Raw genomic sequence first — 16623 nt, 5'->3', positions numbered from 1 at the left:
CGATTTGGAACTTAAATTAGATTAATTAATGCCACTTTGCTTAGCTTAAGCCAAATTTATTATATATCACTAAGTAGGCCTATATAAGGCCACTTCTATCTCTCCTACACATTTTTACACCCACATTCCCTCATCTTTGAGCTCAACGTAAGATACACATTTTTACACCCACATTCCCTCATCTTTGAGCTCAACATGAGAGAGAGAGAGAGAGAGAGAGAGAGAGAGAGAGAGAGAGAGAGAAAGAAGGAAGTTGGGTCTCAACTAGAGGATTGAAGGATTGAGCAAGAATTTACTAGAATTGAAGGATTTGGACTTAGAAACTCAAAATTAAGCTTCTAGCTCTCATCTTGACAAGCCTAGGTAAGAAATCTAACCCTTAGTTGTGTAATTGAGTTAGTTTTTGTAAGAATTCAAGTTAAGGAGATGGACTAACATGAGAATGAGCTAGGATTAAAGAATTGTAACTCAAATCATACATGCATGTCCATATCATGAAGTTTTGAAGTTGTTTTCATAAGAATTCTCACATGCATGTTCATATTTTAGTTGTAGTTTAAGAATTCACCATGTTTTTGAGTAGAATATCTCATTTGATCATATTTTGGGAAGCTATGAACTCAAATGAATACATACATGACATGTTCACATCATGTTCTTACATTTCAAGTTGAATGTTGCACAATTGACATACTTTTGGGCCTTGATTTCATGGGATGATCTTTATACCTTCATATTTTACACGTTTACACATGTTATCTTAAGTTTTGGGTCCAAAAGGATGTGAATTATAGCTTCAGATTTGAATTTGGAGTTGAGAAGAGCAATCTGGAAATTTCAGATTTTGCCTTTTCGCTCGAGCGACCACTTTGTGATCTTGCACTTCTACTCGAGCGACCTGAAGTTCGCTCGAGCGTGAAATGCATGCTCCCAGAAGTTCCATGTTTTTGCAGACCGCTCGAGTGGCAAGAGTTGCGCTTTAGCGAGGGCATAAGTCTCACGATCGAGCGACTGTTGAGCGTCCGTCGAACGTGAAAATCACAAAACCAGTACTTTTCCAAAAGTTTGTAGACCGCTCGAATAAGGGAAGTTGCGGTCGAGCGACCCCTCATATGTTTTCATGTCCGCTCGAGCGTGGGAAGTTGCACTCAAGCAAGGACCCTGTTTTCAACATTTTGACCAAGTGTTTTCAAGTGCATTTTGGCATCTTTATTGCATCTTAGGCATTCCTAGGCCAAAATTAAGACATCACAATGAGAATAAGAAGTAGAAACACACCAAGATAAGAAAGAATTAAGAAATTTTTCCGGGTGTGTAATTCAGTATGTATTCGTTTTGTGACTGTGTAGGTCACGCGCCACAAGACGTTTGATTTGCCCATTCTGTCTATTTGCCTTGAAGCCTTCTGGTAATTGTGAGTAATAACCTTGTAAAGCTATGTTTACTTATAAGTATTTTCTGGCCGATATGACATGAACTGTTCTCTGAAATGCTATTTGTGAATCATGAATGAATATCCATTTTTCTGAAATGTATTTGTGGCATCCATAGTTCACGTGGCCCTTACCCGCGGGTAACAATACCGTGGCTGACATACACATGGCCCTCGCCCAGGGGTAACAATACCGTGGTTTATGTTTACATGGCCCTTGCCCAGGGGTAACAATACCGAGGCCTATATTCACATAGCCCTCGCCTGGGGGTAACAATTCCATGGCTACTTGTGCACAAGATATGGACTTTTGTGGTCGTCAGTACCGATTATACATGGGAGTCTCAGGACTAAGTTGATGTGATAGCTAATGGATGTACCACTTATAACTGTTATGATTTCTGGATAAGTATGTGAACTTGAATCTATTTCTGATTTGAAATTTGAAATTTGAATATGCATAAGAATCTATTTCAGTTATAAACTCTGTTTTCTAACTCTAAGATGGGTATTATTTATTAAACTCTTTATCTTGTTATTATTCACTGGGCTTCCGCTCACTTTAGTATTTATGTATGTAGGTGACCGGGCACGTGACTAGGCTCAAGTTGATAGCTTGGAATTCCGTTTTGTAAGCCACCCTTTGCGCCTCCCAAGGAGGTTATGAATCAAGTCAAGCCATGTGGTTATGTCTTTTTGAACGTTCAACACTTTGTCTTCTCTAGTTTAATGAACAGTTTGTCGTTATCTATATATGGGGTGACATACAATTATTGTATCTGTGTGATGTCATGTTTATGCTTATAAAGTTTAAAATTATTTTGTCCCATGTATGTCTGCATAGCTCAATGGATGTCGTATTTTGTATATTTGCTTCCGCAGCCCCTTGATTATATGTTATTCTGTTCAGAGGCCTTTGGTAATCCAAGGATTACTGGCCGGTTACGATGCTAAACCTATAGGGGCGGGTTTGGATCGTGACACCTAAAGCCTAACCCTATTCTTCTTCATCACCATTTTAAACCCACATATTCATGTTTGATGAAAAACATTTGAAACCACCTAATCAGTTAACATTTTATGCGGTGGTTTCAAATGTGTTCAGTGTTCCAAATCAGTTAACGTTGTAAACAATCCTATTACAAACTCCAAGTTTCTACATTTGTAGCCATTTTCACCATTCGTTGATACTTATAAAGCAATGGATGACAATGACAACAACTCTGATGAGGTTGGCGTTGCATTGGTAAGTTCATCTATCTTGCATTTACGATTTTGGGCCATGTAGCTTGCTTTTCATGCTCCTTTTGGATACGATAGCCCTACAGTTCGGACTCCCGTAGTTCTGAATCTAATTTCACAAGTGCAATGTGAAATAGATAAACACAAATAAGTCCAAATCCGATAATTCTTTTGAAAAATCGATTTTGAATCAAAAATGCCAAAAATGATCTGCATTGCCATATTTTAGAGTCGCTACCTAAATATTTTTGAAAAATTAAAAAACTCGTGACTCGTGCCAAAGGCCATGTGTCCATCATCACCAAAGTGTCTCGGCTCAGGAACTTAGGAATGAGAGAGGAAGGTCATGAATTGAGCACCCCACTCACCTGATCAAAGATCGGCCTCTACTAATCATGATGTGATTCTTATTTACATTATATACTCTTGTTTCGATTTATTAATGCTATCTTTACTAGGTGATGCACACAAGTATAGACTAGTTCGCTCAATTTAGAATGCTTTGATTTCATGTTTGTTTTGAAAAGTATTTGAATATGTGTCACTTGAAAAAGTGGGCTCATATATACATTAATCAAATCATCCTAACTTAAGCAATTAGCCTTTATCCATTGGCATTCGAGAGATATATCACTTAAGCACTTAGCCTCATGGTAACATGCTTGACATGGTAACAATCACATCTATGTAATATGCTAAAGCAAAAAATGTTCACCTAGTACGCAACCGAGGCAAGCCAAAAAGAAATACTATAGTTAGAAAAAATGCATGATCCTAACAATATAAAAATGACTAATGTAATAAATACATCATGCAACTAATGGGCTTGGCTACTAGCATGGCATGTGAATCAATCCAAGATATGCAACGAATCACGTATTCAAGTAGGAATTTGAAATATGACATTGGTTAGTATGATGAGCTAAATCCTTATGTATGCAAGATGAATGTGTACAAATCATGGAAAATGCTAAAGAAAACATGATACTCTATGCTATCCATCATAAGTGAATAAATAAAAGGGAGAAAAAAATGGAAGTTGGAAGACATATACAATATTACAATTTTGCCCTCATATAAGAGGATCCAAATAAATGTCCTAATTACCTAACTATTACACCACCAAAATAATTGCCAAAAATAACTAGCTACACTAACTAATTATTACAAATAGAATAATCTAATTAATTAATTATAACACGAAATTAATTAACTAAGTTATTAAAAGTTCAAAGGAATGAATTAATCTAGGTACAATATACTACCATTAACACACTTTAATGGGCCACGAGGAACGAAGAATCGTTCATGCATGAGTGCAAATTTCCACCGAAAAATGCCTTATGTTTGGCTGCCAGAATGGTTTTGTTTTGCAGTTAGAAAATTGAACTGTTTTCATCCTAGCCTTTGCTCTATTCTGCCATGAAAATGGCACTACTAATCTAAAATACAGTGGTCGACCATACAGTGTGGTGGCCAGTCGGCCACTAGTTTTTGCCACTACCCTGCTGCAACAGATATGAAATAGAGCACAAACAAAGTATTTTCAGGATATGTTTGTACACCTTGCCTCTCCTTATCATCAAGCAGATCAAATGAGGGGTAGGCTCGATTCTCAAATCATCAATCGCCGCAAACTCATTGCGTGATGATCTATGACTCGAGGGTCAAAATCTCAATAAATGATAAAAGACCCACAAAACTTCCTCCCTATCATGGAATTGATCAAGGGAAATGGTAGACCTTGAATCTTGAACCATTATTATCACTAAAGAGTATGAAACGATTCAAGACTCAATGGGTTCAACTAACGTCCGATTGAACCCAAACTTGATTTTATTATCTTGTTACCTCTTTCAATCCAATTTTATGGCCTCTTTTTATTACCTTTCCATGCTTTAGTCATTTTAGTCTAAGAATGAGAATTAAGTCCACTAAATGGAGGGAAGTGTCAAGCAACAAGTTGTTTTGGACATGAGAGAGATGTAATGCCCTAGTAATGAACCTCCGAAGAGATTAAACCATTAAGTACGGAAGGGTTCTTCCTCATGCTTAAACAACACTCGTTTGAAACGACTATCAAACAAATAAAACCAAGAAAGGAGGGAGAGTGTAGAGATGATTATTGCAAGTGTGAACACAAGTATGGAAAACATAAAATAAATGCTATCAACTCAAATAGGTTGGTGTCTAAGGCCTAAACCACCAAACCTATGAGGACTACAACACTATAAGTATACTAGACAAAGCATGAATGAAGTAAACACACTAAAAAGCCCTAAAACTCACCAAAACAGTGCTAGAATTTACATGGAAAAGCTAGAAAAAGTAAGCTACAATAATGGAGAAATGAAGCTAGCAAGCAAGCTGTAGCGACCCTAATTTTCTTTAGTCATTATTTATTATTATTATGGTTATTATTATTTTATTTTATTTTTGACTTTATTAATTGTGTGGTCATATGAGAGTTAATGTGATATTTAATGGATTTAATGTTGTAATTATTAATTGGGTGGTTATATGAGATTTAATGTGATATTTAATGGATCTAATGATGTAATTATTAATTGGGTGGTTACATAAGGTTTAATGTGATATCTAAGGCATTTAATGTTGTAATTAATAAATTTTACTGCATATTATAGTTTATTAGGCTATTATATATTGAGATTTAGGTTTATAATATAATATTATTAGGTTATACTAGCTCTTAGGTTATTATATATATAATAACATAGAAGTATTCAACTAGGTTTAGGAGATAAAAAGGAAAAGAGAGAGACCAAGTTGTGTGAGAGAGAGAGAGAGAGAGAGAGAGAGAGAGAGAGAGAGAGAGAGAGAGAGAGAGAGAGAAATCAAAGAAGACAAAGAAAGGGGCGGCAGCAAGGGAAAAAGAGGAGAGGGAAGAAAAGAAAAGATTAGGGTTTTGTTTTGGTGATTCTAGTAGTTTTCTAAATATTCTTTGATCTTCAATAAAGTATTGTGAGTACAAAACCCACTTCCCTTGATTTATGTTTAATTCATTGTTTTTGTTTATTTATTTATTTTTATTTGTTTGATGTTAGTTTGATTTTGTTTTTACATAAAGATGATAGATTAATTTTAATTATTTTGATTAGTTGTAGATGTAAGATTTAGGGTTTATAGATGATTGATTGATTTTAATTATTTTGTTTAGTTGTGTATGTAAGGTTTAGGGTTTTTAGTTGATTAATTGATTTTGATTATTTTGATTAGTTGGGTATGTCAAATTTAGGGTTTTTATGTGGATTTATTTTATTGTTGTAATCACACTCATGGTTATATGAAATTTAAAATTAATTAGGAACCCATAGATAAATTCCTTATACTCCACCATGACTCCATGGATTGTTATTTTATTTGAGTGATGGTGAGAAAGAGTGTATAAAAAAAAGTGAGGATTATGAGACTTATTTGAATGCCTTAGGCTTGGCATTGTTATGTTTATTCTCATGTGTGAGATGTTGTGTATATATATATTGTTGCCTCGTTCTCATGAGTAGACGAGTGCTTTGATTTGCGCGCGTACGCATATGCTAATCATCTGGGGAGTGTGAGTGAAACTCGGGACGATATCCCCGTGCAAGTTTGGCTTCGGAGCGGTGTTAGGTATACGGGAGGCACATGGGATATATGTGTAGGCCGGAAGGGGAGAGCCGAAGTGGTGGAGTTAAGGAACAAAGAATTTAATTATGAATTTATTAGTATAGTGTGTATGGTACTGTTATGTACACGATAAAAAAAATATTAAACGATCTTGATAAATTATGAAATTCGAGCAGAAGCATGTATACGTGATTCTAGACAACTTTTATGTTTTAGCTTTTTATTAAAAAGATCAATTAGAACTTATAATCGGATGACTTTGGTTATTGTCAGTTTGATTCATTTTGGTAATGCAAATTTTATAGGCTGTTTTAACCCACAAAACGAGCTCTTTTTTATTGATTTCGCGTAAACTGAAGTAAAACATTATTCTACACACTTTTCGTGTTTTGAAATTTTCGAAAAAAATCATCTTAGGGCAATTTTTGTTCGTTTTCAGCTTCAGATTTTTTGATTGAATTCTGTCTAGATTTTTATATCAAGTTTTTCTCTTAACCTATTCAGTTTCTGTTAAATTCATCTACGCTATCTTTTAGGAAATTTGATTCTATACAACTTTCGTTCTTTGAGTTTTGATCAATTCGAATTATTTAAGTATGAAACGGTGTAATTTTATATTTTTTTAACATGTTACTTATGATTAAATTATACTAACGTTATTTGTTTTGAAGGATGGTGGGTCTTACTAACTTTTTATGCAGGGCTGACCCACCATATTTTTATTTCTATTTTGTCTATTTTGTAATCAATTTATATTTCGTTGTGTACGGACAAGAAACTAAATGCCACTGTATCTCAGGAAACTACCCATTCGTCTTGGTGCGGTTAGAATTACTTGTCTTGTTCCGTAGTAAGAATTTAATGTATTTTGGTTTGCGTCTGGTAGACACATGGGTGTTAAATCTTGTACTCATACCAGTATACTTGTATACTGACCCGTTTTGTCTCTCGGCAACTCGGGTGTGTTCTGTTTGAGCGCAGCTAAGCTTCCTTTGCAGGATTAGTTGGGGCTACGGTGGTGACGTGGATTTACGATGGTGTTGGACCTGTCATTTGGCCTTCTTTTGTTTTATTGAGCTTAGGATTGATATTAGTCTATGTATTTATTATTCTGTTTATGACTTTAGTATTGGAATAATTTAGAATGGTTTGTAACCGTACATTATTTAAGTTATTGTTACTTTAATGTTGAGGTATTGGTTAGTTATGGAATTATAGTGGATGTTTTGGTTGGCCTTAGTTTTTGTTTCACCCCTAAGATTTGGATGATGGAATGTTATTGGGGTTTAGTTCTTATTTAATATTTAATTGTCCGAATTTTGGGGCGTGACAGTTTGGTATCAGAGCTCTAGGTTACCCTAGACTTGTGAGAGTTTAGGTGATCATCGGATTGTGGAAACATGGATTAGCTGGTTTAGGTTGGTGGTTGAATTTATTCTAAGTATTCATGAACGAATTCTTCTTGTGTGTTAACTTGAAGGTGATGGCTGGAAGGTACAATTTGAGAAGCGCTGAGTCCAATGGCATAGGGGAAGGAACAACTGTTAACGCAGCGGCAGCGGCAACGACGACTGCTACCGAGGCAACCAATACGGTGCAGGTTAATGTGGGAGAGATGATGGCTTAATTACTTCAGGTTGTGCAGAACAATAATCAAGGCCAGCAGGGAGATCCCTTTGCGAAGAGAAACAAAGACTTTGGTTCTTTGGGAGGCCAAAAATTCTCTAGAGATAGAGGACCTATTGCAGCTGACGCTTGGGTTCAGAGATGTGAGATGATGTTTGGTCGTATGCAGCTCACTGAGGTCCAAAAACAGGAGCTGGTGACACATCAGCTTGAGAGAGCAGCCCTATTTTGGTGGAACTCGTGGAAGGAGGGTCTAGACTTGACGACTTTGACTTGGGCAGATTTCAAGATTTGTTTTGACTGGAAGTTTGTTCCTGCTGCTATTCGGTCTCAACTGAGTGATGAATTTTCAAAATTGACTCAAGAGGGTAGAGCAGTGATCGAGTATGTCACCAAGTTTAATGAGTTGTCCCGTTATGCCCCTTACTTGATCGACACGCAGGAGAAGAAGAATGAGAAGTTTATTAAGGGATTGAATCATTACCTGTCTAAGTCCCTTATTCCCTTTGATGCTGAATCGTTTGACAGGGTTCTTGACTTGGCACTAAAGTATGAGGAAAAAGAGAAGCAGTTTAAAGAAGGGAAGGCCAAGGCCGGAGAGACTTCTAGAGGGAGTCACTTCCAGCAGCGGGATGGGAACAGATACCGACCCTATGATCAAAGGCATAGGGGTCAGCAGTTTCAGAAGCCACAGCAACAAGGTAGTCAGGGAAATTTTAGACCTCAGGGCAATTTTCGGCCTCAGGGGCACTATTATCAGAGATAGGGTGGTCTGCGCCCCCAGGGTTATCAAGGACAGCGGTAGCAAGTGCCACAGTTGGGTTGTCATCCTCTTGTACCTCAGTTGAAGGGACCCCCACTTATCAGACCAGTAGCACCTCAACCGATCAATAGGAAGTGTTTTAGGTGTCAGCAGTTAGGGCATGTAATCAAGGACTGCCCTCAGAGACAACAGGCGCGACAGGGTCAAGCAGCTCCAGCCAGGGCATTTGCAGTTATGCCAGGAACTGACAAAGTGCAAGGTACTTTTAATCTCTTTCAAGAACCCATTAGAGTTCTTTTTGATACGGGTGCCTCTCATTCTTTTATATCTAGATAGTTTGTAGAAAGAGAACATATTGTAACTACCTCCTTGTCTAGACCTATTCGTGTTGAGACCCCTTTAGGAGGGGTAGTTACTCTTTATGAGATGTGTAAAGATTTTGAGATTGATTTTGCGGGTAGAGTCTTGCATGCAGACCTAATTGTGTTAGGGTTTGAAGGGTTCACAATTATTTTGGGTATGGATTGGCTGCGAAAATACCTTGTAACTCTAGATTGTGCTGGAAGGACTGTAAATATAGATATTCCTGGTATGCCACGGCTTACCCACACTTCTAGCGATGGAGAAGAGTCGGTGATGACGAGTTTTCTGTGCTCGGTAGAAATTCCTAAGCAGGATATTAGTGAGGTGGATGTGGTGCGTGAGTTTGAGGATGTCTTTTAAGAGATACCTAGACCTCCACCCCGACGGATGGTAGAATTTTGCATTGACCTAGTGCCAGGAACTGCACCAATTTCTAAGGCGGCATATAGAATGGCACCTAAAGAGCTTGTGGAGATAAAGAAGCAGCTGGAAGAGATGTTTCAGAAAGGGTTCATTCGTTCAAGTAACTCCCCGTGGGGAGCACCTGCGATCTTTGTCTCCAAGAAAGATGGCACTCTCTGTATGTGCATAGATTACAGAGAGCTGAATAAGGTGACTATCAAGAACAAGCATCCATTACCTAGAATTGATGATTTGTTTGATCAGTTGAAGGGGGCAGCCATTTTCTCTCAGTTTGATCTCAGAATGGGTTACCATCAGATGGGTGTGTCAGAGAAAAGTATACCGCTTACTGCTTTTCAGACCCGGTATGGGTTATACGAATTTCCTGTAATGCCTTTTGGTTTGACCAATGCTCCTGCCTATTTCATGGACTTGATGAACAGAATTTTTCAACCATATCTAGATAAGTTTGTGATTATCTTTATAGATGATATCTTGGTGTATTCTAAGAATGAGGAGGAATACAAAGAACACTTGAAAGTTGTATTGCAGACTTTGAGGGAGCAACAGTTATACACTAAGTTCAGTAAGTGCCACTTTTGGGAGAAAGAAGTTCAATTTTTGGGACATGTTGTGTCCAATTAGGGGATAGCGGTAGATCTTGAAAAAGTTGTTGCAGTCAAAGAATGGAAGCAGCCCATGAACCTTATAGAGGTGAAAAGTTTTTTAGGACTAGCCGGTTATTATAGAAGATTTATAGAGAAGTTTTCCACTATTGCAGCACCCATGACCAAGTTGACCCGCAAGAATATGAAGTTCATATGGACAGATGATTGTGAGAAAGATTTCCAGGAGTTAAAGTAGCGGTTGACTACAGCACCTGTGTTAACTATATCGGTACAAGGGGAAAAGTTAGTAGTGTTTACTGATGCGAGTGGAACTGGGTTGGGATGTGTATTGATGTAGCATCAGAAGGTTATATCTTATGCTTCTCGGCAGCTAAAACCTCATGAGAGACGATACCCTACTCATGACTTAGAATTGGCAGCGGTTGTTTTTGCGTTGAAAGTGTTGCGACACTACTTGTTTGGGGAGCACTTTGAATTGTACACAGATCACAAGAGCCTCAAATATCTCTTTTCTCAAAAAGAGTTGAACATGAGGTAACAAAGGTGGGTTGAATTCATTAGTAGTTATGATTTCGAGATCTTTTAGCACCCGGGGAAAGGAAATGTAGTCACTGATACACTTAGTCGACAACATGGGATTATAGCTTCTTTGATGATTCAAGAATGGAAGTCCTTGGAGTTAATTTCGATGCATGATATTCAACCAATAGAGAGTGCTGAGAGGGCATACATTGGTAGCTTGACCGTGCAGCCGACGTTACTGGGTAAAGCTCGTCAGTTGCAAAATTTAGATGGGTTTCTCGTCAGCAAGCTCGATGACCTTGTAGTGGATTTGATCGATGATTGTCCTACTGATTGGTTTGTGGACTCAGATGGGGGATTGCGATTCAAGGACAGGTTGTGTGTACCGAATATTGTTGAATTGAGGAAAGAGATTATCGATGATGCCCATAGGTCCCGGTATACCATTCACCCTGGTGGGACTAAGATGTATCATGACCTGAAGAGAATGTTTTGGTGGGAAGGTATGAAGAAGGACGTAGGAGAGTATGTTTCTCGATATTATGTGTGCCAACAGGTTAAGGCAGAACATCAACGACTGTTTGAACTGTTGCAACCTCTTGAGATCTCTACTTGGAAATGGGAGTGCATCTCTATGGATTTCGTGGATGGATTGCCGCGGTCTAAGCGAGGCAATGAATCTATTTGGGTGATAGTGGATCGACTCACAAAGTCTGCTCATTTTATTCCTATCAGTGTTCACCGAACTGTAGATAAACTGGCTAGGCTATATATTCGAGAAGTGGTGTGACTTCATGACGCACCCATTTCTATAGTTTCAGATCGTGATCCGTTGTTTGTGGCAGAGTTTTGGGAGAGTTTTCAACATGCTTTGCGTGCTAGGTTAGACTTGAGCACGACTTATCATCCCCAGACAGATGGGCAAACTAAGCAGGTAAATCAGATCTTGGCGGATATGTTGAGAGCTTGTGTCCTCGATCTTGGTGGTAGTTGGGAAGAACACTTTCCATTGGTGGAGTTTGCTTATAATAATAGCTATCATTCCAGTATCGGGATGGCATCTTTTGAGGCTTTGTATGAGAGGCCATGTCGATCATCTGGTTGTTGGATGGAGGTAGGAGATGCGCCGTTGTTAGGGCCAGAGTTGGTGAGGGAGACTACGGAGAAGGTAAATATTATTCGGGAACGTATTAAGACTGCACAGAGTCGTCAGAAGAGTTACGCTGATAGAAAACGTAAGGGAGTTGAGTTGAATGTTGGAGATTTTGTGTTTTTGAAGGTCTCGCCGATGAAGGGTATTATGCGGTTTGGAAAGAAGGGAAAGTTAGCACCTAGATTTGTGGGACCATATGAGATCATTGAGAGGATTGGTAATGTGGCTTACAAATTAGCTCTACCACCTGCTTTAGCTATGATTCACAATGTGTTCCATGTATCTTTATTGTGGAAGTGTGTACAAGACCCTTCCCAAGTAGTATCACCAGAAGTGTTGGAGAGTAGTGATGATCTAACGTATGTGGTGCGACCGGTTACTCTTCTAGATCGGGATGTAAAGCAGTTGCGGCGCGAGAAAGTGAACTTGGTGAAAGTGCAATGGAGCGAAGATGAGAACGATATTACCTAGGAGTTAGAAGAGAAAGTTCGACATATGCATCCGGAACTTTTTGTTTAGTACTTTTTTCCATCGAATCTCGGGATGAGATTCTTTTGAGGTGTGTATATTGTAGCGACCCTAACTTTCTTTAGTCATTATTTATTATTATTATGGTTATTATTATCTTATTTTATTTTTGACTTTATTAATTGTGTGGTCACATGAGAATTAATGTGATATTTAATGGATTTAATGTTGTAATTATTAATTGGATGGTTACATGAGATTTAATGTGATATTTAATGGATCTAATGATGTAATTATTAATTGGGTGGTTACATAAGGTTTAATGTGATATCTAAGGCATTTAATGTTGTAATTAATAAATTTTACTACATATTATAGTTTATTAAGCTATTATATATTGAGATTTAGGTTTATAGTATAATATTATTAGGTTATACTAGCTCTTAGGTTATTATATATATAATAACATAGAAGTATTCAACTAGGTTTAGGAGATAAAAAGGAAAAGAGAGAGACCAAGTTGTGTGTGTGAGAGAGAGAGAGAGAGAGAGAGAGAGAGAGAGAAATCAAAGAAGACAAAGAAAGGGGCGGCAGCAAGGAAAAAAGAGGAGAGGGAAGAAAAGGAAAGATTAGAGTTTTGTTTTGGTGACTCTAGTAGTTTTCTAAATATTCTTTGATTTTCAATAAAGTATTGTGAGTACAAAACCCACTTCCCTTGATTTATGTTTAATTTATTGTTTTTATTTATTTATTTATTTTTATTTGTTTGATGTTAGTTTGATTTTGTTTTTACATAAAGATGATAGATTAATTTTAATTATTTTGATTAGTTGTAGATGTAAGATTTAGGGTATATAGATAATTGATTGATTTTAATTATTTTGATTAGTTGGGTATGTCAAATTTAGGGTTTTTATGTGGATTTATTTTATTGTTGTAATCACACTCATGGTTATATGAAATTTAAAATTAATTAGGAACCCATGGATAAATTCCTTATACTCCACCATGACTCCATGGATTGTTGTTTTATTTGAGTGATGGTAAGAAAGAGTGTATAAAAAAAAGTGAGGATTATGAGATTTATTTGAATGCCTTAGGCTTGGCATTGTTATGTTCATTCTCATGTGTGAGATGTTGTGTATATATATATTGTTGCCTCGTTCTCATGAGTAGACGAGTGCTTTGATTTGCGCGCGTACGTATATGCTAACCATCCGGGGAGTGTGAGTGAAACTCGGGACGATATCCCCGTGCAAGTTTGGCTTCGGAGCTGTGTTAGGTGTACTGTCATGCTCCAAAATTCGGACAATTAAATATTAAATTAGGACTAAACCCCAATAACATTCCATCATCCAAATCTTAGGGGTGAAACAAAAACTAAAGGCCAACCAAAACATCCACCATAATTCCATAACTAACCAATACCTCAACATTAAAGTAACAATAACTTAAATAATGTACGGTTATAAACCATTCTAAATTATTCCAATACTAAAGTCATAAAGAGAATAATAAATACATAGACTAATATCAATCCTAAGCTCAATAAAACAAAAGAAGTCCAAACGACAGGTCCAATACTATCGTAAATCCACGTCACCACCGTAGCCCCAACTAATCCTGCAAAGGAAGCTCAGCTGCGCTCAAACAGAACGCACCCGAGTTGCCAAGAGACAAAACGGGTCAGTATACAGGTATACTGGTATGAGTACAAGATTTAACACCCATGTGTTTACCAGACGCAAACCAAAATACATTAAATTCTTACTACGGAACAAGACAAGTAGTACCAACTGCACTGAGACAAATGGGTAGTTTCCCGATATACGGTGGCATTTAGCTTATTGTCCGTACACAACCAAAATACAAATTGATTATAAAATAAACAAAATAGAAATAAAAATATGGTGGGTCAGCCCTGCAAAAAAAAAAAATTAGTAAGACCCACCATCCTGCAAAACCAATAAAAATGAGCTCGCTTCGTGGGTTAAAACAACCTTTAAAATCTGCATTGCTAAAATGAATCAAACCGACAATAATCAAGATCATCCGATTATGGGTTCTACTTGATCTTTTAAATAAAAAGTTAAAACACAAAAGTGGTCTAGAATCACGTATACATGTCTCTGCTCAAATTTCATAATTTATCGAGATCGTTTAATATTTTTCAACATGAACAACTCAATACAATTCATACTATAGAAATAAACTCATAATTAAATTATTTGTACCTTAACTCCACCACTTTGGCCCTCCACTTCTAGCCTACACATATATCCCATGTGCCTCCTGTATACCTAACACCGCTCCGAAGCCAAACTTGCACGAGGATATCGTCCCGAGTTTGACTCACACTTCCCGGATGGTTAGCATATACGTACGCGCGTAAATCAAAGCACTCGTCTACTCATGAGAACGAGGCAACAATATATATATACACAACATATCACTCATGAGAACAACATAACAATTCCAAGGCATTCAAATAGATCTCATAATCCTCACTTTTTGTTATACACTCTTTCTCACAACACTCAAATACAACAACAATCTATGGAGTCATGGTGGAGTATAAGGAATTTATCTATGGGTTTTTAATTAATTTTAATGTCATACAACCATATTAATTTTAGTTTCATATAACCATGAAAGTGATTACAACCATAAAATAAATCCATATAAAAACCCTAAATCTGACATAATAACTAATCAAAATAATTAAATTCAATCAATAAAAACCCTAAACCTTACTTACACAACTAAACAAAATAATTAAAATCAGTCAATTATCTAAGAACCCTAAACTTTACATACACCACTAGTCAAAATAATTAAAATTAATCTATCATCTTTATGTAAACACAAAATCAAACTAATATCAAACAAATAGATAAAAACAAGAATTAAACATAAATCAAGGGAAGTGGGTTTTGTACTCACAATACTTTATTGAAGATCAAAGAATATTTAAAAAACTACTAGAGTCATCAAAACAAAACCCTAATCTTTCCTTTTCTTCCCTCTCCTCTTTTTTCCTTGCTGCCGCCCCTTTCTTTGTCTTCTTTGATTTCTCTCTCTCTCTCTTACAACTTGGTCTCTCTCTTTTCCTTTTGATCTCCTAAACCTAGTTGAATACTTCTATGTTATTATATATATAATAACCTAAGAGCTTGAAGAAAAGCTGAAATTCTTATTCCATACTCAATGTACAAGATATTTCATATATATATAGTACTACAATTATATCTATACAAGAGATATGTATCTCAACACATGTGCTAATTCTGATAACTGTGTAACTGTCTAACCATCTAACAAACTATCCAACTGTCTAACAGCTCTGCTTTATTGCTGAAACAGAATAGAGGCTGAGCTGCTATGCTTGGGCTCTGCTATGCTTGGGCTTTGATGCAATTTCCTCAGCATTCCCCGTCAAATGAATGGGGTGAGTGGACTCCATAAGCTTGTCTTTGAGGTACAAAAATCTGGAGACAGAAAGAGGTTTAGTGAAGATGTTAGCCAACTGGTCAATAGTTGGAATATACTGAAGAACCAGCTTTTTAGCGAAAACTTGTTCTCGAACATAGTGGCAGTCTACTTCAATGTGTTTAGACCTGGAATGAAATACTGGATTGGAAGCCAACGCCATAGCAGAAATATTGTCACACCAAAGAGTAGGAGGCACAGGAGAGGCAATAGACAATTCAGTGAGGAGCATGCTAATCCAAGCCAACTCAGCAGCAGTATGGGCAAGAGAACGGTACTCGGCTTCAGTGGAAGAGCGAGAGACTGTGGCCTACTTTTTGGCAGACCAAGACACCAAGTTAGAACCCAAGAAAATACAATAACCTGAGGTAGATTTTCGGTCGGAAGCATCTCCAGCCCAGTTAGAATCAGAGTAGGCCTGAACATCAAACGAGCTAGGAGAGTAGGTCAGACCATGTCCAATAGTACCTTTAACAAAACGTAGCAGTCGTTTAACTGCAGCAAAATGTCCAATGGTGGGAGCATGCATATGCTGGCAAGAGTGATTAACTGCCAAAGAAATATCTGGACGAGTGATGGTAAGGTATTGGAGAGCACCAACAAGGCTACGAAAGAGAGCAGGATCAGAAAATAGAACTGATGAATTAGGAGCAAAGAAAGGTTTAACTGAGATAGGTGATGGACAGGGTTTACAATCAACTAAGCCTGCCTTACGAAGAATGTCCTCAACATATTTCTATTGGGACAAAACATAGCCAGTGGGAGTTGGTGTGATGGAAATACCCAAAAAATAGGATAAGTCACCAAGTTCTTTCATAGAAAATGCAGTGTGCATATGAGAGATGAGTGTTTGAATGTGAGAACCATCATTGCCTGTAACTAAAATGTCATCCACATAAACCAAAAG

At 37.3% G+C, this 16623-nt stretch overlaps 1 protein-coding gene across 1 annotated transcript; it reads left to right on the top strand.

The window, feature by feature from the left end:
* Positions 1 to 8924: 8924 nt before the first annotated feature.
* Positions 8925 to 9413, top strand: LOC145806870 (uncharacterized). Its single transcript, XM_082904708.1, has 2 exons — positions 8925 to 8949; positions 9034 to 9413. Exons 1-2 carry the CDS (start codon positions 8925 to 8927, stop codon positions 9411 to 9413), a joined length of 405 nt encoding a protein of 134 aa, XP_082760834.1.
* The last annotated feature ends 7210 nt before the right edge of the window (positions 9414 to 16623 follow it).

The sequence above is a fragment of the Camellia sinensis genome, chromosome 14 (assembly GCF_055761805.1).
Source record: "Camellia sinensis isolate YWXY chromosome 14, ASM5576180v1, whole genome shotgun sequence".
Classification (NCBI taxonomy): domain Eukaryota; kingdom Viridiplantae; phylum Streptophyta; class Magnoliopsida; order Ericales; family Theaceae; genus Camellia; species Camellia sinensis.
The sequence above is the reverse complement of the archived record's forward strand: the minus strand, read 5'-3'. Positions and strand labels throughout refer to the sequence as shown.

Bases quoted from the DNA above. Each gene is read 5' to 3' on its own strand.
- LOC145806870 (XM_082904708.1), top strand. From the start codon at position 8,925: ATGCCAGGAACTGACAAAGTGCAAG. The intron at 8,950-9,033 runs GTACTTTTAATC...GATAGTTTGTAG, and splicing joins AGGAACTGACAAAGTGCAAG to AAAGAGAACATATTGTAACT.